Genomic DNA, 26090 nt, shown 5'->3' with positions numbered 1-26090 from the left:
AAGTGAGCCCTCTGGGATATGGAAAATGCTCTTCATCTTGACCTGGTGATGATTTTATGAGTGTATACACATGTAAAAAAAGTCACAGAGGCATGTATGTATCTTGTATATTTTAGACTGTTATATCAAAACTCTTAAAGAAATTTAAAAAGAGTTTTTAAAAAGTAATAGGAAACTACTGAAAGGGTTAAAGGAGGTGAGTGACATGATCCTATTTAAGTTTTAAAAATATGTTTCGGGTGACAACCTACTGGAAGACGGCGGAAGCTGGAAAACCAGGTACGAGGCTGTATTGCACGGGTCTAGAAAGAAGTCATGGTTGCTTAGACTAGGACGGAGAGCACGCACTGGAGAGAGACGTGGGAGCATATCTGTAAGATAAAGAAGAGCAGAGGGAAGTGTCCCCAATATCTTTTTGGGTATCCACCCTAGGAAATGGAAGACGAACAGCAGAGGAATGCTGGGTGGCGGGGGGCAGGGGGGTGGAGAATGGAAGTAAAACTTGGGGTGGGAGTAGAGCTCTTGAAAAAGATCAGTTGGGAGGGAGCTAAGGAATTCCTTAAGTGGGAGGCGAGGTCTGCTGGGAACAGTTGAGGCGGGGCTTGAGGAAGGGGCCTAGAGTTTGCACGTTCGGATAAGAAAATTCTTTGGGGATTAAGGCGCGCATGGAGAGGCGGGAACGTGGCCTTGTGAGGAATGAGGCCATTGTAAGGACGGACGGGGGAAGACTGCGAGGGCTAGGATGCCAGGCGGGCATCGCCCAGGAGGCTCGGAAATGCCTGACCTGGAGCGCGGGGATGGGAAGGGGTCGGCCCGGCCTCAGCCTCCAGGCGGAACCAATTGTGACGGCGACGAAGTTTCCCACCGGCGCTACAAAGGTGCCACACGGGAGGGGCGGCGTGCGCCGGCGTGACGCGGCCGCGCGGAATGGGCAGGGCCGAGGCCGAGGCGGCGACCGCGGCGGCCAGTGCTAGAGGCGGCGGCACGACGAGGCCCCTCAAGCCCGACCACCATGAGCACCAAGCAGGTCACTTGCAGGTCGGTGCGCGGCGCCGCGGCGACCGGGAGCGCAAGGCCACTTCACTTCCTTTCTCATCCCCCCAATCCCCCGCGCCTGGCCCCGAGCGGCGGGTGCACCGCAGCCCCACCACCAGGGAAACTGAGGCAGGAGCGGATTCTTGAGAAGTTGCTCATATGTTCGCGGTCCGCCTTCTCTACGCGGAGCTCGCTTTGCGGCCGGAGACCGGCACCCGGCGTGTGGGTGGCGGTGTGTTGGGGCGGAGACCCCCGGCGACGCCGGCGCGGGGGCCTTTGGGCTGGAAGAGCATGCTGGCCTGGGCGGTGCAGGGCGCTGGGGCCTGGCGGTGGGGGTGGGGCTCTTGGAACTTCGAGTTTAGCTGGAAAAGGAGATTCGGGTAAAGGGAAGCTAAGTGGTCGTTTACAGATGGGGATACCACGCAGGAATAGGCTGTTGATCGATGATAAGGGCCTCAAAGAAGCTTCGGTCCCGAAAGCGGGCTTCGTTTTCTAAGAGTTTTTAGAACTCCCGTGCAATCTAAACTTGCAGAGAGTCGGCAAGTAAGAATTGTGCGGAAAATAATAATGGCGGGTAACGTTTACTGGAAGTTGAAGTGCTCCGCATATTTCCAAGTGCTCTATATTCACGGTCATTACCCTTTACAGTAACGCTACTAGGCAGATAATGATGTCCATTTTACAGTGCAGGGCATTCGGACTGAAAGAGATTAAGTGATCCTCTAACTGAGACACCCATTTACGTGGAGAAATACAACAGTGATGGATGGATGGTGTAGAAAATTCAAAACCGGATGCTGCACTGTGGCTGCTCCTGCGAAGCAGAAAGAGCTTGGTTGTATAACACCCTCGTTCCTTGGTGAACCTGTGGCTTACCGATACTGGGTTCCTAGTCTTACTGAACTGATGCTTGGAGAGTGCAGATTTTATTTTAATGATTGGTTTCAGTAAAACCTGTGTGGGAAACATTGCCCCCCAAAATCAGTCGTATGGTTTGGTTATGTAATAAGCACTTTAAGTATCATATGTGTTGTTACGGTTCTTCATTAGCATGAATAATTGAGAAGGGACTATGTAAAAAGTTTTCTGTTAGTATTAGTACATATTAACTGTTCAAGTAGTTGGCTCAAAGCCCAGGTGGCTTATATGAAGCAGTTGTCAGAAATTTGCACATAGTATCTATAGAAAATAATTTTGCTTGGTTATTTGTGCTAGAAGATCTTTTGTGAAGACCTGTGTGTGTTCATTTTTATTTGTATAAAGCAAGTATGCTGAGTAATTGTATAGCATATTCTGATTACGCCTCTTAAGATGTATCCACAAAAGAGTACACATTTATATAATGCTTTATAATTGAATCTCAACTCTGTGTAGTATCTAGTTTTACAGACATCTTATGTTCAGAAGGACATGAGATATGCCCCTAACTTCGCATCTAAATGCAGGAACAAAATTTAAATCAGGATCATCTTGGCTTTTTCCTTCTGTGCTGGGAGATGGCCTAACCTGAAAACTTTTAATTCTGTTTCCCAAACAGAGGCATCCTGCAGGATAGTATTGCATGTAAAGTCAAGAGTGGGTTGGAATGTTGGAGAGGGGTCACTTCCTAAGTACTAACTGGTGGGGGGGCGGTGGCTGTACTATGTGCTGGGTGCTCTTTGAGGTGCTCTACCAGCCATATCATATGTAACCCAGTAACCCTCGCTGTTCTATTGTTTGTGAAACGGAATCTCAGCACTGAAATGATTGCCCTGGGTCATTCAGCTTCCAAGTGGCCAAGGTGTGGCATCAGAGTCTATACTTTAATTGACTGCATGGCTCCAAATAAATGTGGGAGATGCTGAAGTTTCTTCACTGCAGGAATTTTTAAAGCTTTTCATATGCACATTTGAAAGGAAAAGGCATGCAGAAACATAGAAACTAAAAGAGGTTTACTTGCAAAAGGGTCTGAAGGAGTCGGATCTCACAAGGATTGCCTTACCAAATAAAAAACAGAACACTTTCTTAAAGATTTATTTATTAGAGAACACAAGCGTGTGAGAGCAGGGACAGGAGCTGAGGGAGAGAGAGAATCTGAAGCAAACTCTCTGTGGAGCTAAGAGCCTGCCATGGGGCTTGAACCCAGCACCCTAAGGTCATGACCGGAGCTGAAACCAAGACTCCCAAGAGGCAGACGCTTAGCTGACTCAGCCACCTGGGTACCCCCAAAACAGAACACATTTAAATGAAAAAACTGCAGTATTACCTAGAGAACGAAGTTTACTTTAATGTTTCATAATGGAAAAGCTTTTCTCACTTTCTTATTCACTAAAGTCTTAACCTCCTAGACATTGGTGATTCATAGGAAATGTTCAAGATACGATTTATTTGGGGGACCAGACCTTAACAGGGTGATCAGCTGGTTTTGATTTATCTGAGGGTGCAAATTGGTTTTTTGGTTTGTTTTCCTGGCTGTGGGATGTGATGTGCATGCTTATTCTGAATAGCAGCAACACAAAGTGTTAGTTTTGCTTCTATTCTGATACACAGATGTTTCTCCAAGAGATGGGTATGAGATGCTAGGATTCCCAGTTTAAGGACAAAGACATTCCATATGTTTATTGCTTGAAATGGCAAGAATGGCTGCTCACACAGTTGTGCTGTCAGTCAGCTCTCCTGATTTTTGAGCATGCCACTCTAATCAGAATCTCAAGTTTGGAGTTACTTTTTGCTGATTCTTCTTGCTAACCATTTCCCTGGGTCTTCCAGTCTTTTTTCAAAGCACTGGTGCAGGCCTTTATGCCTGCTTTCTTTTCTACCGCCTCTTGTGATAGAGGTCCCTTTGTCTTATCATCACTAGGTGAAGACCTGGAATTTGTTTCTGTAGAGCACCAAGCTTAGAACTTTTAATTCTTTGGAAGTCACAAAACATAAAAGACCTTGTCAGCAATAAGTAGTAGAAGAGCTTGAGTTCTGGAGTTGGGCAGTTCTGGATTCTCATACTGGTACCACCTGTGCCACAACTTCCTCACCTGTAAAATGGACTTGGTAATGCCCAACTAGCCAGGTTGGCTAACAGATTAGATAATAACAACAAATGATTGTGTATGTGTGGTAGGCTAAGCACTTACATGCATTGTCTCAGCCAAACCTTAGAGTAGTCTATCATTGCAGTCTAGGAAGTATAATTATTATATTATGAATGGGGAAATTTATATAACTTGCTCAAGTTCACATAGCAAGTTCTCTGATTTCAGAGTGTTGACCACTATACTATACTTCAATTCAGGTCTGCCACTGGGCCCAGCATTAACCCCTTTCCCCCTCAACAGATCTGTTATTACATGCCATACAGCCATAAAATTTAAGTCTGAAAATATGTAGAGAAATAGAAAAAAAAAAGTGACACTAAGAATGCAGATTACCCATATACTCAGATGTGGTATACAGAAGCATTTTGCTAGAGATATGCTCTGTTGAAAGGCGGGTAAGAAACTGGATTAATTTTGTTTGACTCAGCCCTCAGCTGCAGTTAGATCTGCTAGTGGTTCTGTGGCTAGAAGTGAACGGAGTGTCCTTTGCAACATATAATAGCTACACTGTCTGAAACAGTCCTTTGAAGTCACCCAGCATAAAAGACCCTTTTGGAGTGTCCCCCAGAAATCTCCCTCCTCTGGGTCTCCAGCTATGTACTTCCCTCTCCCAAATACCTGCCCCCACGCCCTACCCCCACCCCAATTCATGTCTCAGTCTTCTCTCTAGGAAGATACAAGGGATGGTTTCACCATTAGGAAGATTGAGCTGTTGGAAGTTCATTACAGCGTGCTATGTGAAAGAGGCCTGGGGGCACCTGAGTGGCTCAGTGAGTTAAGCATCTGCCTTCAGCTCAGGTCATAGAACCCCTCATGCGGCTCCCTGTTCAGCGGGGTGTCTGCTTCTCCCTCTGCCTCTGTCACTCCCCTCATTTGTGTGCTTCTTCTTTCTGTCAAATAAATAAATTCTTGAGGAAAGAAAAAGAAAGAGGCCTGGATTATGCTTAGTATAACATAGATGGGGATAGATAGCTCTAAGCCATTGACAAAATGCCCCAAAGGACAAGCAAGATATGTTTAAGCTAGTTTTGTGTTTGTCACTGGGGAGTGACAATGATGACATATACTACAAAAATAGTACTGAGCTGGTTTCATCTCTTATATAACTCTTGTTTCATGATCCTCTTTCTTGAAGACACTGATGGTGGTCTAGAGGTTTTTTTGAAGCTGTTTAAATCTCCACTTAATCACTTACAGAAGTGAAATGCCTTACAAGTCACCAGCTTATAGGTGGCAAAACTAACTAGAAGCTTTAGTTGGTGGTTAAATATTTGTTTTCTTAATGAGAAAGATAGTGAGTGGGGTTTGAAAGGCAGGTTGTCTGAACAGGACTTAGGGGAGGCAGTAGAATTATAAAAAGCCCCCCTTTTAGGAACACCACTAAGAATCTGTCCTTTTGAATGCTTGGTTAACAAATAGTGTTTGGTAAAAAAACCTCTGGTAGTCTCCTACCCCCACGTTCCCTTCCCCGCCCCTCCTTTTTAAGGAACTCTTCTTGTTTAGTTTCCCCAAAATAAACTATTGAAGTATTTACTAGATCTTACTTTTGTGGAACTGTTCATTTAGCCACTTTGAGCCTGTTCTCTTCCAGTATTTGAGTTTACTAATCCTCTTTGTCAATCAGAGTTGGCTCTTGGTGCTGATTTTTTTCTCCTTTTATACCTTCAAAGATTGCCATATTTAAGGACGATTAAAATAATGTAGTCTTACAGCATTTCTCAGAATTATTCAACTCTTTAGGAATATAACATTATATAATATACTTTTGTGCCCAGGACTCTTAACGTCCAGAGATTGGCCAGAACAACCCACAGGACTCCACGTGTATAATTCTACTGCAGACTAAGATTTACTACTGTGATAAAGTAAGACGTCATGGCTAGGTCATATGGGAAAAAGGCACAGGTAGCCTCTGGAGGAACCTGTGTGCAGGCTTCCTGCCTTCACTCCTTCCCATAAAAGGTTACAGAGTGTACTTCTCCCCCAGCAACAAAAATGCAGCAACATGTGCCTAAAGAAGCCCATTAAAGATTCACTGCCCAGGCTGGTCACCTTCTGCTTAGCATCTACCGAAATTCCAGACTCCCAGAAGGAAAGCAGATGTCAGCATAAACCACATTGTAGAGTGTGAAGACAGTGAGCCAGTCATATCACTTCGGGAAATTTTCTAACCATGTAGTGAAACTATTTATCAGTCATGCTCCAGAGGCTAGGCAGGGACCAGCTTGTAAATAGGCTTTTCTAAGGATAGCAGGCTCAGACTTACTGTGTTAACTCTTTTCTGCACACTTTTAAAGTCAGTACTGTGGATGAAAAGATCCTTTTTGTACAGGCCTTTTTTAAAAGTTTCTTTTAAGTTTTCTATCAACAACAACAACAACAAAACCTTTTTGTATAGTTTGTCAGGTTCTGTGCCCCCCCCTTTTTTTTTTAAGTTAACCTACAGCCGCCTTAAAGCAAGTTACTGTATAGCCTGTGATCTAGTGGAAGACTCCCAAGGGGGCGTTACCTGGGAAAAGCCTAGCTGATGACCTAGGAAAACCCATAGGATGACACCTCTGTCTAGTCACGTAAGTCATAGGATCCTGTTCTCATCGTTGTAGGCTCAGAAGTTTTATTCTGTTGGTATACTTAGAGGTGGCTCTGCTAGCTAAATTCAAGAGAGATCTAAAAATTAGATACCCTTTTCTCATTTTCCTGAGAGAAAAGGAAGTTTTAGGGGGCCTGGCCAATAGTTCCTCTGCTTTTGGGAAGATGAACAGGTGAGGAAAGTTGAAAGTATGTTTAGTGAGTCAGGAAGGGTTGATGGTCTTCAAATCTTGTGGCCTCCAGCTAAGGCAGGCTCCCAGGCCAATCACAGAGGCTGATGTGCAGCATGAATTGTCACTTGTGTTATCTGGCATTCTTTGTCTGGAAAGGGCAGTCTGGGTCTCTCAGGCCTTCCTGACTTACCTTAGAGACCTTCCTTCTGTTGCTAAGCCTATCTCCAGTTCCGGGCACACCCATGTAATTGGTTAGGTTTAGGCTTTCTGTGTTCAGTCACATTTAGTGATGTTCCAGCTGTGCCTTTCTGACACTGTTCCCAGGCTTTCTTCATTAGAGACCAGATATTCCCGACGTGTGTGTCTAAGAGGACTAGCTCTCTCCAGTCAGAGGCCTCAGACTAGGAAGCACCTTAGTTTGTGGCTGCCGCTAGTGAGTCTTCTGGGTCGAGGGAGGCAAAGTGCACAGTAGGCTGGAGGGTGAGGTCTTCCTGGGCTGGTCCACAAAGGAAGGCGGCTTATAACAGTTCAGTGCACTGAAATATGGGATGCAGTGTTTTTGACAGAGGCCACAGCATGGGCAAAGGCAGAGTGACAGGGAAGTCGTGGGAGAAGGTTAGGGCTATCTGGGAAGACTGGAGTTGGGGTCCCCATCCTAGCAGTTTGACCCTCTGTATGTAAGTTACCGCCTCTCTTTGAGTTTCTTTGAGTCTCAGCATTTGAGAGTTCATTCTGCCCTTTATTTAACATTTGTATATGTTTGAAATTTTCCATAAAAATTTTTTTTAAGTAAGTTAAAACATGGTTCACAGGTGAAGCTCCTTTACAAAGCAACCTCCTGACAGGCTCTTCCCCTGCACTTTCAGCCCTCTCCAAATCTGTCTTCCACCCTGCAGCTCAAGTGGCTTTTTCTGAAAGAAGCCTGGGAAAGGGTGTGTTTAATAACCATACAAGCATGCTTCCGAAATAGTGCATGTTCGGTTTCAGGCCACTGTGATATAGCAAACTTTGCAATAAAGTGAGTCAAGTGAACCTATTTGGTCTCCCAGCATTTATGAAAGTTATGTTTATAATGTAGTCTATTAAGTGTGCAGTAGCATTATGTCTAAAACCACGCACACACCTTAATTTAAAAATTGTTTCTTGATAAATTCTAACCATCCTCTGAACCTTCAGCAAGTTGTAATCTTTTTGCTGGTGGAGGGTGTGGTCTCAGTGTTGTTGGCAACTGACCCATCACGGTGGGGATTGCTGAAGGCTAGGGTGGCTGTGGCCATTTCCTCAGAATAAGACAATAAAAGTTGCCACATTGATTGACTCTTCCTTTCACAAACAGTTTCTCTGTGGCATATGATGCCGTTTGATAGCTTTCTACCCACAGTAGAACTTCTTTCAAAATTGGAGTCCCTCCTCTCAAACCCTTCCACTGCTTTATCAGCTGAGTTTATGTCATATTCTAGATCTTTGTTGTCATCTCAGCAGTCTTCACAGCATCTGCAATAGGAGCAGATCTCACAAAAACACTTTCTTTGCTCATCCATAAGAAGCAACTCCTCATCCGTTCAAGTTTGATCACGAGTTCACAGCAATTCAGTCATGTCTTTGGGCTCCACTTCTGATTCTAGTTCTTTTGCTGTTTTCACCATATCTGCAGTTGCTCCCTCCAGGGAAGTCCTGAACCCCTTAAAGTCCTCCATGAGAATCAGAATCAGCTTCTTCCAGACTCCTATTAATGTTGATAATCTGACTTTTTCCCACACATCACAAATGTTCTTAATAGAATCTAGAATGGGGAATCCTTACTGGAAGGTTCTCAATGGACTTTGCCAAGCTCCACCAGAGGAATCATTATCTATGGCAGCAGTACCTTTACACAGTTTATTTCCTAAATAAGAAAACTTGAAAACTGAAATCACTCCCTGGTCGCTAGGCTACAGAATGAATGTTGTGGTAGCAGGCATGAAAACAACATGATTCTCGTACATCTCCACCAAAACTCTTGGGTGACCAGGTGCATTGTCAGTGGGCAACAGTATTTTGTCAGGAATCTTTTTTTCTGAGCAGCAGGTCTCAACAGTGGACTTAAAAAATTCAGTAAAACACATTGTAAACAGATGTGTTGTCATTCAGGCTTTGTTCTATTTATAGAGAACAGGCAAAGTAGATTTGGCATAATTCTTAGGGGCCCTAGGATTTTCTGCATGATAAATGAGCACTGGCTTCAATTTCATGTCACCAGCTGCATTAGATCCTAACAAGAGAGTCAGTCTGCCCTTTGAAGCTCTGAAGCCAGGCACTGACTTCTCTCTAGCTCTGAGGGTCCTCGATGGCCTCTTCTTGCACTAGAAGGCTGTTTCACCTGCACTGGAAATGTCGTTTAGGGCGGCCACCTTCATTCATGATCTCAGCGAGATCTGGGCGACGCGTTGCAGCTTCTGCACCAGCACTGGCTGCTTCACTTGCTCTTTTCTGTCATGGAGACGGCTTCTCTCCTTCACCCTCATGAACCACCTCTGCCAGCTTCACACTTCTCTTCTGCAGCTTCCGCACCTCGCTCAGCCTTCACAGAATGACAGGGAGAGGGCCTTGCTGTCTGTGAGGCTCTGGCTTAAGGGGATGCTGTGGCTGGTGTTATCTTCTCTCCAGACCACTACAACCTTCTCTGTATCAGCATTCAGGTTGTTACACTTTCTTAACCATTTGTGTGTTCACTGGAATAGCACTTTTATTTTCCTTCAGGAACTTTTCCTTTGCCTTCACAACTTGGCTAACTCTTGGGTCCAAGAGGCCTAGCTTTTGGTCTGTCTCAGTTGTCAGCATGCCTTCCTCACTAAGTTGAATGATATCTGGCTTTTAAGTAAAGTAAGAGGCTTGTGACTCTTCATTTCACTTGAACAGATAGAAGTCACTATAGGGTTATTAATTGGCCAAGTTTCAGTATTGTGTGTCAGGGAATAGGGAGCCACCCAAGCAGAGGGGGGAGAGATGGGGAACGGCCTGTTGGTGGAGGAGTCAGAACACACATTTATTGGTTAAATTCCCCCCATTGCATATGGGCAGTGTTCATGGTACTCCAAAACAATTACAATAGCAGCATCAAAGATCACTGAGTATAGATCACCATAACAAGTATAATAATAATGAAAAAGTTTAAAGTATTGTAAGAATTACCAAAATGTGACACACAGACATGATGTGAGTAAATGCTGTTGGAAAACGGCACCATGCTCGAAACAGTCTTGCCACAAATCTCCAATTTATAAAATGTAGTATCTGCAGAGACAATAATAGGAAGAAGTATGCTTGTAAACAGTTTTCTTTGTGACAGGACTCTCAGAACCTTTCCTCTGCTACTGTGTGTTGTAAATCTCTGAGAAAGAACAGACTGTGCCATTTCTTAAGTTGACTCGACTGTGGGTCCTTTGTTATCCTTCATTTTAAGATGCAGTCATCAGTATTTCAGCTGACACCAGGGTAACTTGGAGCACAATTAAATGATACTCCAGGGGCGCCTGGGTGGCTCAGTGGTTAAAGCCTCTGCCTTCGGCTCAGGTCATGATCTCAGGGTCCTGGGATCGAGCCCCGCATCGGGCTCTCTGCTCGGCAGGGGGCCTGCTTCCCTTCCTCTCTCCGCCTGCCTCTCTGCCTACTTGTGATCTCTGTCAAATAAATAAATAAAATCTTAAAAAAAAAAATAAATAAATGATACTCCAGCCTCGTCTTTTGGCAGGCTTGTTTGTGCTCCCTCACAGTGCCTCCCTTCTGTGCATTTTTCTTGCTCTCTTCTCTCTGCTCTGTCCTATGGGCACCTCCACCACTTTGCAGGCTGTGCTTGGGCCTGACCTCCTCTGGGATGTTGGCCCTCTCTCAGTTCCGTTCCTGGTATGTGTCTCCTCAACACTCTGCATGCTTTATGATAAGGCACAGGTCACTGTTGTAACTGTCAGCTTAATTGTCATTGTCATTACGACCCAGTAGATAGTGTAATTTTCATTTTATAGACCAAGACAGTGAGGCATGGGGAAGTTTATTTTGTGACTTGCTCTTATATGGCAGGGCTGGGTACTGGGTCCAGGTCTCTGATTCCTTTATAACCATACCCTTTAAGTTCCATGAGAACAGAGAGAACAGTGTTTCAGAGTATTTGAGTCTCACATTTACATATGTAACATCTCAAATCAAGAGGGTATATCTTAAAACAAATGTATGGGGTTTTTCTTCCAGAAAACAGTCATTAAATAAGTTGTGATGCATCAAAAATCATTGTGTCTTAGAATCAAGTAAATATGTGTCTCTCCAGTGCCTAGTAGAGCCTTGATACATAATACATGTATAATAAGCATTTGTATGCTAGATTCAAGAAATATGGTGGTTTTATAAAGCAAAGTGTGCCTCTGAAAGTTCTATGCCCTTGCTTATCTCTTCAGATATTTTATGCATGGTGTGTGTCGGGAAGGAAACCAGTGCCTGTTCTCACATGACTTGGCGAACAGCAAGCCATCCACCATCTGCAAATACTATCAGAAGGGCTACTGCGCCTATGGGACTCGTTGCAGGTAAGAGCCGCACAGCTGCTCCCAGCTGTTCTATCAGCTTAAATACTGTCAGGGACTTGGATCCTTCATTTGGAGCATGGGTGTTGATGAGGGGAAAATTTTTCTTTTTAAGATTTATTTATTTTAGAGAGCTTAGGGGGTAAGGGGCAGAGAGGGAGGGAGAAAGAGATTTCCAAACTGGCTCCATGCCCCGTGCAGGCCCGATGGCAGGGCTCAGTCTCCTGACCCTCAGATCATGACATCAGCTAAAATCAAGAGTCAGATGCCTAACTGAGCCACCCAGGAGCCCTGATGAGAGGAAAATTCTAATTTGAAAGTAATTTAACAGTAAAAAGTACAGAAGGTCATTTTGAATTCTGTTTCATTTTAATGAAAGTAATTTTAATTTTTCAAAACACTTTTCAGGCCTTATTCTTATGAGTCTCTTACAAAATTTTGCTCACTATGTGTGTGTGTGTATATCTTTTCTCCTCACTTAACATGTCGCAAGCTTTTCTCTAAGCTGCTACTTTATTTCCTAACTGTAATTTTATGTTTCATAATGTTAGCATACCATCATTTTATTAACTGTTCTTCTCTTAGATAGTTAATTGGTTTCCAGTTTTTGTTTTGTTTTTTGGGTTTTTTTTTGCTATGAATAACCTTGCAGTGAACATTTCTATGCATATAGAGTCTGCCTTTTCCCTCACTCACATCTATAGGCAAGTTTTACAGATTCTAAACAGGAAAACATTCCAAAAACCTGTTCAAGTGCTTTTATAGTGAAGGACTGGTATGTTCTTTCTTGTACCAAGTGGAGGCTATAGAAGTTGCCCACCCACCCCAAAGCCCTCACCCACCTACCCCCAGCCAGTGCATGTCCCAGAGAGACAGTCCAGGAAAGGCCATCTCAAGCTCTTAACACTGGCCGTCATTAACTTTTGGGGCACTCCTGCCAGAAGAACGTGACTTGGGTGTCAGGAGACTTCACTTCAACATCTGACTGGAATTTTCAGGATTTCTGTGTGTGACCTGGGGTATTTTGTCCTCCAAGGATGCTTAAGCGTGGTAATAGACAGCAGTGTACCTACTACTCACTCTACATTACCAGGCATTTCTTACTAATTGATAAGCCTTTTATCATTTAAAATATGGGAAAAGATCATCTCATTCTCCACCTCCACAAGTGGAGCAGAGGAAAAGATGGTCCACGTCTCGGGAGTGTGGGAGACTTGTGCAGGTAGTGTGTCCCTAATGCATTTGCTGTGTGTTTTGTTTAGATACGATCACACGAGGCCTTCTGCTGCAGCTGGTGGTGCCGTGGGCACCACGCCCCACGGCATGCCCTCCCCGGGTTTCCACGGTGCTCACCCTGCTTCTGACCTCGCTGCATCTATTGTGAAAACGAACTTACATGAGCCTGGGAAACGGGAAAAGAGAACACTGGTACTTAGAGACCGAAGTGAGTGAGCAGAGTCATTTTGTTGTTTCTTTTGGAAAAGCAGTCCTGTTTGTTCGTGATGTACCTTTCTGGCCCTCTCTTGTCAGGGCTCCTGACCTAGTCCCCTTGCCCGCTGTTCAAGTATAGACACCAGACCTGTCCTGAGAAGAGCTTCCTTTGGCTACAGAGCGTTCAGGTGATGTGTTCTGCCTGCATTCTGGGCACACTGCCAAGTCTGGCCTGGCAAGACATAAAAAGGGTCCTTTTGTCAGTGTGTAACTGCTGTCTCCATGGGGTGGCTCCCCAGTTCTGAGAAGCACCAGGCCACTCATCTCAAAGCTACATAATTTGATAAGGAGCATGTTTCACTGTTTTACTTCTAGGTCAGCTCCTAGTCTTAGTTACTGTGCTCAGCCAGTGTGGTGTCTTCATTTGCAGTTTTGGTAATAGAGCAGCATATTGGGGTTTGGGGAGGAAGTAGACTACAGATCATAAAGCTTATTTTTATTGGCTGGTCCTCAGCAAGTAAAGGGATTTCTGGTTCTTGGAATTGTGTGGCATAAGCTAGGTAGATTCCATCCTAAGCAAACAATTGTGCTAGTCAAATGTCCTCTCTTAAGAGGCCAGAAGTGAATACGGTGGAAAGGAGGCCTAGAGGGGGTTGACACTGGTCTCAGGATCCAAAGACTCACTAGATTTTCATTCTCGTTTACTCTATGATAGGTGTCTTTACTAATATAAAGGAAGGCGCTGTATTTTACTGACTTCATTCTAAATTCCCATAGACTTAATTTTGGTGTTTAAAAAAATTATCATTATTATCATTTTTTAAGTGTTAACTGGTCAGTGGGTTGACATTTCCATATTTGTCATTTTTAAACAGCAGCTTTCCTGTTCTTTTGAATATCATGTCTGTTTTGTGAGTTTCCTGTGTTGCCAAATATGTTCTTTCCATTTAAAAAAAATCATGATTATAGTAATGTCACTGTGAACATTTTATACTATTCTTTCTGGTTTTCCTTCTTGCCCTTTTTTTTTCTGTGTGATCCAAACAGTGAAATTCCCAAGGTCAGAATTACTTAATCTGTTAGGTTTTTACTAACTGCTTACCACAAGGTTTGGGCCAGATTTCATTTATGTGCGTGCTGTGTGTTTTGTATTAAGATCTCTCTGGCATGGCTGAAGAAAAGACTTGCCCAAGTATGGTGAGTAATCCAGGAGGCTGCAGTGATCCCCAGAATAGCCCAGAGATGAAGCCGCATTCCTACCTCGATGCGATCAGGAGTGGCCTTGATGACCTAGAAGCCAGCAGCTCCTACAGCAGTGAGCAGCAGCTGTGTCCCTACGCGGCGGCGGGGGAGTGCCGATTTGGGGATGCTTGTGTCTACTTGCATGGAGAAGTGTGTGAAATCTGTAGGTTACGAGTCCTGCATCCCTTTGACCCAGAGCAAAGGAAAGCTCATGAGAAGGTAAAATTGCAAGCATTTGCTTGAACTTATTTTAAGAAATTTAAAATGCGCTAAATGACAAAATTATTGGTATTCCTGTAATCATCTCTCTGTCAGTAATGCCCTCAATATGTACGTGGCATGTTTATAATCCTGTTTCCAAGTCCTTTTTCCTTTGTCATTTTGACAGTTTTTGATTATTTAGAATAAAGAAAAAGGGAAGAGGTATTGCAAAGTTCAGAGGACAAATCTAACTCAGGAGTGTGGTGTGTGTGTGTGTGCGTGTTTGTGTGTGAGAGAGAGAGAAAAACACACACATCCTTCATATCCTTACATATCCCTAGGTTTACATATCCTTGTGGCTGGGGTCCAGACACGCCAAGTTCTAGAGAATTTGAGGAGCCAAGTGTTAGAAGGAACCTTTCAGGTCATTAGGTCCCCAGTGTTCATGGAGGTGTCGCCTCACACTAGGCTCTGTGTGCTTGGCACGCAGGTGGGTAAGAGACAGAGGAGCCCACAGCCTCAGTGTTAGAGCTTATGATGACGAGCCGGCCATGGTGCGTAGAGGCCCCATTGTCTTCCGTGGGCGTATTCAGGGGAGTGCAGAAGAAGAACTTTCCTCTGCACCCAGGTGTGTTAAGGGCTTTGTGCTGTACATGTGCTTGGTCTCCCATCTGTGTCCACCAAGAGCTCCCAAGGCAGAGTCTGGGTCTTCATGCTCTTAGCATTGACTCTCATGCCTCATACACGGTGCTTCACCTGGGAGTATTCAGCACCTGCTTCCTGAATGAATACCTTTATTAAATAACCTGTTCTCTTGAGAAGTGGTGCTGCTTACCTCTGAGTCTGGACGACCAGCCTGATGTTTCAAGTTAAGGATTGTTAAGCATTTCTTTTTTTTTTTTTTTTAAGATTTTATTTATTTATTTATTGGACAGACAGAGATCACAAGTAGAGAGAGAGGAGGAAGCAGGCTCCCCACAGAGCAGAGAGCCAGATGCGGGGCTCGATCCCAGGACCCCGGGATCATGACCTGAGCTGAAGGCAGAGGCTTTAACCCACTGAGCCACCCAGGCGCCCCTGTTCAGCATTTCTGATATTGGTGTAGTTCAGAGTGGGTTAAGGGTGCCCAGAAGAGCCAGGAGACGGGGTTCCCAGGCTCTGGGAACTCTGTGATTCCACGCAGGGCCTCGACTCTTTTGGGACCTCCATAGTCTCGGTTCTAAACTGGAGGTGACCATACCATGCTAGGAAAGCTGGGCAGGTGATGGTGTGAAGTCTTTTTTGTGGTCTGAGAGAACTTTGTGTCCAACAGCCCAGAACCTAACAGTGTGGCCCTTCTTTCTCTCCATACTTGAGATCTGCATGTCGACTTTCGAACATGAGATGGAAAAGGCCTTTGCCTTCCAAGCAAGTCAGGACAAAGTGTGCAGTATTTGCATGGAAGTGGTCCTCGAGAAGGCATCTGCTTCTGAGAGGAGATTTGGGATTCTGTCCAACTGCAATCACACATACTGCTTGTCCTGCATCCGGCAGTGGAGATGTGCCAAGCAGTTTGAGAACCCAATCATTAAGTAAGTGCAGCTAAGGGTCTCTGCTGTGGAAGCTGGGGAGGGCGTTTGACTGGGGGCCTTCTTCTGTCTATTCTTAATCCCCCACACTGTCCTTTAGTGTGAAGATACAACTGGCAAGTCCAAGCCTGTGATTGCAGGAGCCTGGGCACATCTAGTAGCCTTCTTGAGCCCAGGTGCTTTTCCTTTTAAAAATAGGTAACAACTCCTGCTGACCATCAGCGTGTTTGGGGACACTCAGCAGGGGTCATCTGTAGGAGAAGGTGTTCAAAGCACTGGCCTTTTGGACTCCAGCACTAACAGTTACTGGTGGTTTGCCTTTAGGCTGATTTCCACCTTTGATTTTACTTTTTTTTAATCTGTAAAATAGGGTTGTTTGAGGATTAAATGGAATAGTACATGTAACACATCTCACGTAAGGTATGATACACAGTGTGTGCTCCATGGAGCCAACACAGGATTCTGAAATTCTGCAGAGGACCAGGGGAAGAGCTTACTCATACTGAAAAGTGAATGTGTGCCGTGTACTGTTAGAAACTCTTCACACATAGTAGCTCATAGTTCTCAGACCCAGTGATCATTCTCATTTATAGAGAACAAAACTGGGGTAGAGTGAAGTCAAGTAATGTGCCTGAAATCCCGTGTGTTTGGCCAAATAGCTGCTTTACTGAGATAAAAGTGGTTACTAGTCATTCCGCAGTTGTGGCCACCATCCCTTCAGTCTAATTATAGAACATTTTCATCATGCCAAAAAGGAACCTCTGTGTGCATTCACTGCCCATTTCCTCCCTGCTCCTTCCAGCCACCAGCAGCCACTCCTCTGCTTTCTGGCCTCCGGCTTTGCCTGTCCTGGGCATTGGTTGTAGATGGAGTCCCACGACGTGCAGCCTTTCTGGGTCCGCCTGCTTTCCCCCCGCAGACCGCCCTCAGCGCTCACCCATCCACACGTGCCCGGGCTCCATGCCTGCGCGCCGGGCTGAGAGCCTGCCGTATGCAGATGTCCGCAGTTCGTGCAGCCCTCAGCTGACAGGCATTTGGATTGTTTCCTTCTTTAGGTTATTAGGAATAATGCTGCTGTGAATACTCAAGGACAAGCTGTCATGTGGCCAGTGTTTCTTTCTTTTGGGTAGAGGGCTAGGACTGGGTTGCTGAGCCTTACAGTAACTGTTCAGCATTTTGAGGAACTGCCAGGCTGTTTTCCACAGTGGCCACTCCAGCAGCATAGGAGGGGTCCAGTTGCTCCCCAGCCTCATCAACTCTGGCTATTGTCTGTATTTCTCATTGTAGCCATCCTAATAGGTGTGAGGTGGTATCTTATGGTTTTGATTTGCATTTCCCTGATAACTAATGATCTTGAGCATCTTTTCCTATGCTTTTTGGCCATTTTGCAGAAATGCCTACTCGAATCTTTTGCCCATTTTAAAATTGGGTTTTTTGTTTGCTTCAAAGATTTTATTTTTGAGTAATCTCTACACCCAGTGGGGGCTTGAACTCACAACCCTGAGATCAGGAGTTCCGTGCTCCCCTGACTGAGCCTACCAAGCACCCCAAATTGAGTTGTCTTCTGATTGTTGAGAAGAACATGTTTTTAACAGTAAGTAAGGTTCTACACCTGAAACTAATATTACACTATATTTTAACTGGAATTTAAATAAAAACTTAAGAAAGCAGTAAAGAAAGTTCTGAGAGGATTGTGATTTCACCTTGTGGAATTTTTGGTTGGGAAACATTTGGAGTGCTCATGCATTTGAGCAAGGGGTTTGGTGGTGCGTGTGCACTAGATTTATAACTTCCTCTCTCCCGTACTAACCCTGATTCTCATTTCAGGTCTTGTCCAGAATGCCGTGTGATATCAGAGTTTGTAATTCCAAGTGTGTACTGGGTAGAAGATCAGAATAAAAAGAATGAGTTGATTGAAGCTTTCAAACAGGGAATGGGGTAAGTACTTTGAGCTCAGACAGGATTCTGGTGCCTGCCTGACAAATGCTTGTATTTACATACCTTCCAACCCCACAAGGTAATGTAATTTTTTAAATTTCAGCTTTGAGGTATAATTAACAAATAAAATTGTAAGATATTTGAAGGGTCATCATGGTGATTTGATCTACATTGTGAAAGGATTCTCCCATCTTGTTGATTTTTTGTGTGTGTGTGTGTGTGAGAACCTCCAGGTTCTACTCTTAGCAAATTTCAGTTTTATAAACAGTGTTATCAACTGTAATCATCATGTTTCATCATGTGTTCATCTATGTATTCGTCATAGAGCTGAAGGTTGGAACCCTTTTATCAACTTTTCTTTATTTATCCTACCCCTTAGCCTCTGGCAACCCCTTTTTTACTATGTAAGTTAGCCTGTTTGTGTTTGGTTCAGACACCAGCAAGTGATCTCCTGCAGCATTTGTTTTTCCTCTGTCTGGCTTATGTCACTTAGCATAATGCCCTCAAGGTCTGCCCATGTTGTCACAAATGGCAGGATTTCCTTTTCTGTCCTAGCTGAATAATATTCCATTTCATGTATATGCCACATCTTCATCCATTCATCTCTTGACAGACACATGGGTCATTTTGTGTCTTGGCTATTATGACTAATGTTATAGCAAACATGGAAGTGTAGATAATTCTTTTAACAGATGTGAGGTACTATCTCATTGTGGTGGTGGTTTGCATTTCCCTGATGATTAGTGATGCCGAGTGCCTTTTCCTGTGTCTGTTGGACATTTAGATGTCTTCTTTGGGAAAATGTCTATTCAGTTCCTCTGCCCGTTTTTAAATGGAATGTGGTGGTTGTTTTTGCTCTTGTGTAAATTCTTTATGTATTTTGGATATTACCCCCTTATCCGGATAGATGATTTGCAAATATTTACTCCCATTTAGTAGGCTGCCTTTTCATTTTGTTTGATTTCCTTTGCTCTACAAAAACTTTTTAGTTTGGTGTGGTCCCACTTTTTAATTTTTGCTTTTGTTGCCTTTGTTTTTGGTGGCAAATCCATAAAGAACATTGCCAAGACCAATGTCCAGGAGCTTATTACCCTCTGTGTTTTTATGTTTTCAGGGCTTACGTTCAAGCCTTCAATTTTGAGCTGATTTTTGTGTATGGTGTAAGATAGTGGTCCAGGTTCCCCAAAATCCTTTATTGGAGAGATTGTCTTTTTCCCGTTGAATATCCCTGGCTCCTTTGTTGTAAATTGACCACATCCGCATGGGCCCATTTCCGGGCCCTCTGTTTTGTCCCACTGATCTATTTGTCTGTTTTTCTGCTAGTACTGTGCTGTTTTTCTGTTTGGGTTACTGTAGCTTTGTAGTACAGCTTGAAATCAGGAAATGTGCTGTCTCCAGCTTTGTTACTCTTTCTGAGGATTACTTCGGCAATACACTGGGATCTTTTATATAAAAGTTCTTATACAATTTTGGAGTTGTTTGTCCTTTGTCTTTGAAACATGCCATTGGGATTTTGATAGGATTGCTTTCAGTCTGCAGATTGTTACGCCTTTCATTTCTTTCAGCATACAAGTCTGTTTCATCTTCTCTGCTAAATTTATTCCTAGGTATTTTATTCTTTTTTGATGCAATTGTGAGTGGGTTGTTTTTTTCTTAATTTCTCTTTCTGGTAGTTCATTGTTAGTCGATTTTGTATCCTGCAACTTCACTGTTACAAGATATGGATATAGTATGTACATACACTAGAACCTAGCAAGGTAAATACTATGATTTTTTTTTTTTTTAAAAGAAAAAAAAGGTGGTTTCTATTTACTCAGATACCATTTCCAGTGTTCTTTGATTTGGTGTATAATTCCTTCCAGTTGGTATAATTTACCTTCAGCCTCAAGAACTGCCTTTATTTAACATTTATTGAATCTGATGATGATGAATTCTTTTCTTTTTAGCAGAAACAGCTTCTCGTTCTTAAAGGATATTTTCACTGGATATCCTGAACTGATCAGTCCTCTTTACATCTTTGTCTCCTTTTTCAGTGAATACAATTTGGGGTTAATAGTTCGTTTCTTCATTTTCTTTTAGTATTTTGCAAATGTTGTTCCACTGTTTTCTGGATTCTAGTTTCTGAGAATTCAGTGATAATTTAGATTGTAGTATGTAGTTTTTCTGGGGTTGCTTTCAAGATTGTCTGTCTTCATTTCTAGCAGCTTGCTGTTTTGCCTGGGAGTGGTTTTCTCAGAATCTGTAAGGTTTTGTCATTCACCAAATTTAGGGAAATTTTGGCCATCAGATTTTTTTCCCTGCCCTTTTTCTTCTTCTGGGACTCTTAATAACATGCAATAGACTGATACTGCTGCACAGAATTTGGGGTCTCTTCATGTCTTTCCAGTTTCTTTCCCCTCGCTGTTAATCTTGTCCAGTGGTAGCTGCTTTGAACGCCTTGTCATCTTCTAGGTTTCATTTTCCTGATTCCTTGTATATTGACTCATTTTGGATGATAGCCTGCCAGTGTTATCTTGTCAAGATTCTTGATTCTCTTAAGTCAGGCAATATAGTGTTGATGTTCTTACATGGAGGTAAAGTGTTTCAATTCCAGCTTTGGGGCAGCAGTTCTCATCTGTTTGGTTTTCTTGTCCTCAGCTAAGTGGCTGTGAGCTTCTGCTGCACTGATGTCTGGGCCAAATCTTTGGACTGAATTAATACATTGTATTTGGAGTCCTCTTTCTGGTGCCCTTCTGTGTGTGGGACTGCTTCCCCACTTTCCAGTGGGTGCTCTCCTCCCCGCCCTGTTCATTGTTCAGGCCAGGGAGACCGTGGATTTGCCCCTGGAATTTTAGACACCTAACTTTGGCTTGCTCTAGGCCAAAAGCTGTTTTTTCTGAGAAAGATAACTTTCTTCTTGTCATTCTGTTCTTTTCAGTGTCTGATTTCTTGGAATCCTCCTGCTGTTCATGTTCCAGTGCCTTTGGGTCTTTTAAAAATTGGTATTGCTAGTTAACTGCCCGAGGGTTGGCTCTGGGAGAAGTGTGCTTCCCTGTACTAAAGGGCACTGCATGTCACTTTTTTTTTTTTAATTTTTTTTATTTTTTCAGCATAACAGTATTCATTATTTTTGCACCACGCCCAGTGCTCCATGCAATCCGTGCCCTTTCCAGTACCCACCACCTGGATCCCCCAACCTCCCACCCCCCGCCCCTTCAAAAACCTCATTGTTTTTCAGAGTCCATAGTCTCTCATGATTCACCTCCCCTTCCAATTTCCCTCAACTCCCTTTTTTAATGTTTCCTTCAGACTGCCTATCCATTACTTAAGTTCCCCCTCACACGTGGTGGCACATGTCCATCCACCAGAGGGCAGGAGTGGCAAGGCAGAGGGGCCAGCCTGCCGGAAGCAGCTATGCTGGAGTGGCCTGGAAATTCTCGTGTTCTTTCTGTTTGGGTCTTTTCTGGCCTTAGTTTTCATTGATGATGGTGTTTTTATGCATTTCACACATATTTACTGTGCACCTACTATGGGCTAGGCGCCTTCAAGCTAAGCACCAGTGAGGGACATAGAGTACAGATTAGTAAGATAATTTCAAGGGAAATTACAAAAGGGCAATTAGGATACGTGTTTTCTGGTGACAAATTCTTCACAAGAGGCCCAAGCCACATGTCCCAACAGAAAAAGCACTTGGAGCCACCTGAGAGCATCAGGAAAAGCGGCATGGGGACTCAGAGCCATGAAACGTAAACAGCTATCACGTGTGTTAGGGGCGGGGAGGGGGACAGAATGGCATGGGTGTAGAATGGTAACACATGTTGTGTGGGGGGAGCAGGAGGAGTGGAAGGATGTGGTAGGACCTGTGGGATAGACTGCATTGAAATCTAAGGGGGCAGAACAAGTGACTGTTTGGCATGCTCCTCAGTTGTAGTGTGAAGAGGCTGGAAGCTGGTGGGAAGGAGGCCAATTAAGAAATGACTATGGCAGGCGGGTAGCAGAGGACAGTACCCACATGGCTTCAGCAATGTAGGGACAGAAGGGATGGGGTGACTGGGGAGGTGCTCTGTAAGCAGGACTAACAGTCGGATGGGGGAGCTGAGAACAAGGCGGCAGTCTGCGTGCACTGGAGGCTTTTGTCCTTGGTGACCAGGTAAGGCTGGGGAAGGAAAAGCACGGTTATTTGGGGGCAGGAATAGAGAATGATTTCTGGAACCTGTTGAGTTTATTAAAACCAGGGTCCAGCAGCAGTCTGGTGAGAACTCGCTGCTTGAGCAGTTATCGGAGGTTTGCTCAGAGCCTCGGGGGTGGAGGCAATGATGGGGGTGGATGCACACAGCTCTGCTCGGATCCACTCCCCAGCTAGCGCCAGGGTCAGACCTGGGGGGAGCAGGCGCCATCCGGACGAGCACAGTACTCCTTCAGTGGACAGTTGTGAAGGGAACTTTCTTGGTGCTGCTCTGAGGTCTCAGCCACCCTCATCACCGATCTCTGCCATCCTCCTTTTTTTTTTTTTTTTTTTAAAGATTTTATTTATCTGTTTGACAGAGATCACAAGTAGGCAGAGAGAGCAAGGGAAGCAGGCTCCCTGCTGAGCAGATAGCCCGATTCGGGGCTCAATCCCAGGACCTTGGAATCATGACCTGAGCCAAAGGCAGAGGCTTTAACCCACTGAGCCACCCAAGTGCCCCTCTGCCATCCTCTTGTCTGAGAAGACAGAAAAACACTGGCATCAAGGAGTCACCCTTCCTTGTCATGTCACTGTCACATACCCCAGCTGCTATGGCTTTCTCTGTGCAACTTCCCTTCCTCAGCAGTCCCAGATGCCCCCTTGCCTTCTTGGGCATCTCTACCTCTTCTTCACCGTGGGACCATTTACGATTGTATAAGTCAAATTTCATTTAAGTAAAAAGGAATAGGAAATTTCTGGTTGGTGGTTTTTTCCTCTGGAGCCTGAAGATATGCCTAAAGAACACAGTAAAAAGTTAATTTTTTACTGTATGTATTATATTTTATCCATTTAAAAACAGTGCTCTGAGAAGGGGTCCACGGTTAAGAAGCCTGCTCTAGATAGAGGGTGGAGACCAAGGAAAATTGGAATGAGACCTGGGACTTTGGACAGGGGCTAATGTTCGCTGCTTTTCCGTGCCTCCTCCTTCAAGGCTTCCTCTTCCTTGACATCATTCCTGGCCAGGAGGAAGGGAAATTTCCCTGGGTGGGGTTCCTAGTGGGACTTTTAGCTGAGGCAAATAGCCCAGCTTCAGAACGATGGAGCCCAGACAGCTGGCCCAGAGGAGCTGTCAGGCCTGTGCTCCCCTGGAGTCCCCTGTGCAGGTTCAGTTCTGTTTAAGGCTGCCATGTCACCATGATAGTATGATCCCCTTGGAAGTCCGCGTCCTAACCTCACTGAGCCTCATCTTCCCTACATAGAAAGTAAGGCTCATCTAGTTCTGGCAGGGATGGAGGAAGGCCTTGGTTCTTCCAGGCCCCAGGTTCTCCAACATCCTCTGACTTTTTCTTTCTACTTTTCAGGAAAAAAGCTTGTAAATACTTTGAGCAAGGCAAGGGGACCTGCCCCTTTGGAAGCAAATGCCTTTACCGCCACGCTTATCCTGACGGGCGGCTGGCAGAGCCTGAGAAACCTCGGAAACAGCTCAGTTCTGAGGGCACCGTGAGGGTAAGGATTTTGCCATCTCTGTCAAGGACACTTACTGGTGGCATTTCCAGGTACTGCTCCTGGCCCTTTCTCTGATAGCTTTGGCAGCAGGGAATGGGGTAGGTAAGCAAAAGAAAAATAAACTGGCCTTCATGTTGCCATTAATAATAACCAGGTATATTTGCTGGCTGTTTTTGCAGTTCTTTAATTCAGTGCGGCTCTGGGATTTCATTGAGAATCGAGAAAGCCGGCATGTCCCCAGCACTGAAGATGTCGACATGACAGAGCTTGGGGACCTCTTCATGCACCTGTCTGGAGTGGAGTCATCAGAACCCTAAGTAGTAGACGGTTCCCCCTGCATCTTGGGTTCTGCCGGCCAAGCCTTCCCCAAGCTAGGGTGTGCAGAGCTTCATTTACTGCAACCCAAGGTGGCACGTGGCTTGGATTTGACTTGGGTTGTACTTAACCTTGGACTCATCCCCTCTCCATTATTACAGCCATGGGAGGAGTGAAAGATATAAAATGACCCAACAAGTATACGGAATCGCTCCTTTTCTAGTTGATCTCTTGAGTTGCACCTCAGGCTCCTCAGGGGAACCAGCTAAGCAGCCAGAGTTTTGATTGATTGCTTTTAAAAGCAGCCTGGCTCCTGTCCTTGAGCTTTAGCTCCCTAGAAACAGTCACCTTGCAACTGCCCTTAAAGCAGATTTGTTTTCCTTGACAAAGGATTCTTCACCCCTGTGAGATGATTCCTCTGTAGTGGATTTCCCTAGTGTACTTAGTGTGTAGCCAAAAAACCGTTTTTCGAAAAGCTCTGTATAAATCAACTTACAGTGGGCACCGCACACCTTAGCATAAAACTTGTAGTGCTCTTTGGTGTCCCCCGTCAGAGCAGGAGTTGCCCGTGTGTTCAGTCAACAGAGTCTAAACCTTCTTCCCTCTAAGGGCAGGGGCTCTCGGAGCAGTGGGAAGTGTAGCGCAGCAAAGCAGAGGTATAGCCCCTCATTTCTGATTGGTGTTGGGGCCACATGCTCCAGGGAAACACCTGCCTGTCACCTGTGGGCTTCCTTGGGGCTCTTGGGCTCATGCCCCAAGAGTCATTTTACTAGGGGTTCAGCACACACATGCTCTTGTGTGTGGCCCCTGCTCACCCATTTGATCTGTAAAGCGTGGCTTTGATTGCCAATTTTGTAAAAAGTTAACAGCACCCAACAAAGTTTCTACTTCTGACCCAGCATTGGTCCTAAAAGAACAAGTCCTCTATGCTAAGTTGTGACTTTAATTGAAGGAATAGAACATTGTGAATCAGAACAAACTCACCCCAAGCCTGAATTAATCTATTTTTATAAACTGCTTATAGAGATACCAAATATTTTATAAAATGCATTAAAGAGTGGGTAGAAAAAGGTCTACTCTTACTTGAGGTTAGAGTGGACTTTTGGAGAATTTTTATAGTTAACTCTTTAGTGAAATGTGACAGCACAAAGGCTGATGTAAATTCCTTCCCAGTAGAGGCTCTGGGCCCATTTCCTGCTGCTTGTGTTCTTGCTCCAGGAGGGATGAAAGGATGGGGGAAAGTTCAAGCTTCAAGCTCAGTAGAAGGAAAGAACAGCCATTAAACCTACATTTAATTTATTTTATTAAAATAACATAATTGAGGAACCATCAGATAACTGTATTTTGTCAGGCGCAATAAAAACAAAATTAAAACCCTAATCATCAAGAAAACCTGTACTCCTGGCTTCCTTGCATCCACATGATGTGACTGAAGAGAAAGGCTGGCCCGGTGGCCCCGCCCCACAGGGGCAACTCCTGGAAGACAGATTCAGCATGATGGAAGACTGCTCCCTGACAGGGCGGAGACTGGGAGGGGTGGGCCAAGCACCTCTTCTGGAAAACCGTCCCAAGAGATCTCCAAGGAAAGAAGTGTCCGCAAAGTCAAGGTCCATAGTACCAATGCTCCTTCAGGCAGCCATGGTCTCTCAACAGTCCTGGGCTGTTTGGTGTGTTACGTGCAAAACTGTTTGACATCACACCACCCTCTGAAGAACAGTCCTTCCCATGATAAGCGTTCCTCCTAGGAGCTGATATCCACAATCCACATGTCCACATCAGGGCTGGTTTGTCTGCTACCTTCATTTCCCCTCTGAGTGCTTTTTTTTTTTTTGCCCTAAAAAAAATATATATATTCAGCCAACAGCTAGGGCCCCAGATCACATACTGCCAAATCTGGCAGCTATGGGTGCATCTGGAGAAGGCTCTCGGCTCAAGAGCATAGGGGATGCAGGGAGGGAGCAGGACAAACCAGCATTTCGAATGGCTTCCTTCTCCCAGGGCCAGAAAGGGTAGAAAAGAAGGCAACATGAAGTTAAGGCCCTGTGAGTAGTCTAGAAGGTCCTTAGCAGCAGCTTCTCTGAAAATGAGCTCTCTGCCTCCATCAAAAGGGAGCAGAAAGGTGGTGCCTGCTGACTTCCCTTACTCCCCCGATGGCCTGAGTGCAGGTGCAAAGTCAGCTAGAAGACAGGCAGTCTAGGGGACGTAGTCAGTGTGCAGGCGTTGATATCCTCAGTGTGGGCCGCCCGGTGCAGGGATGGCTCAGAAGCACTCCGGTTGATTTTCGGCAGAGAATGTTGGAGCAGCTCGATGGAAGACAGGAT

The 26090-nt window shown here is 44.7% G+C and overlaps 2 protein-coding genes across 4 annotated transcripts in view; one reads left to right on the top strand and one right to left on the bottom strand.

The window, feature by feature from the left end:
• Positions 1–256: 256 nt before the first annotated feature.
• Positions 257–25161, top strand: MKRN2 (makorin ring finger protein 2). 2 transcript variants are annotated; one of them, XM_044252969.1, is made up of 8 exons: positions 257–279; positions 11296–11424; positions 12684–12865; positions 14009–14313; positions 15652–15866; positions 17691–17801; positions 23310–23454; positions 23634–25161. In XM_044252969.1, the coding sequence occupies exons 2-8, from the start codon at positions 11303–11305 to the stop codon at positions 23769–23771; spliced, it is 1218 nt and encodes a 405-aa protein (XP_044108904.1). In that variant the 5' UTR covers positions 257–279; positions 11296–11302; the 3' UTR covers positions 23772–25161. The 2 variants fall into 2 exon arrangements, with proteins under 2 accessions (XP_044108904.1, XP_044108902.1); XM_044252967.1 differs by lacking the exon at positions 257–279 and adding an exon at positions 925–1038.
• The window catches only part of RAF1 (Raf-1 proto-oncogene, serine/threonine kinase), an 85459-nt gene continuing 84424 nt past the window's right edge, over positions 25056–26090 (bottom strand). For both annotated transcript variants that reach the window (XM_044252965.1, XM_044252966.1), the window contains one exon: positions 25056–26090. In XM_044252965.1, coding sequence (XP_044108900.1) covers positions 25947–26090 — 144 coding nt within the window. In that variant the 3' untranslated portion in view covers positions 25056–25946.

This window comes from Neovison vison, chromosome 6 (assembly GCF_020171115.1).
Source record: "Neovison vison isolate M4711 chromosome 6, ASM_NN_V1, whole genome shotgun sequence".
In the NCBI taxonomy this organism is placed as follows: Eukaryota; Metazoa; Chordata; class Mammalia; order Carnivora; family Mustelidae; genus Neogale; species Neogale vison.
Note: the sequence above shows the minus strand (reverse complement) of the source record. Positions and strands in the feature narration are given on the sequence as shown.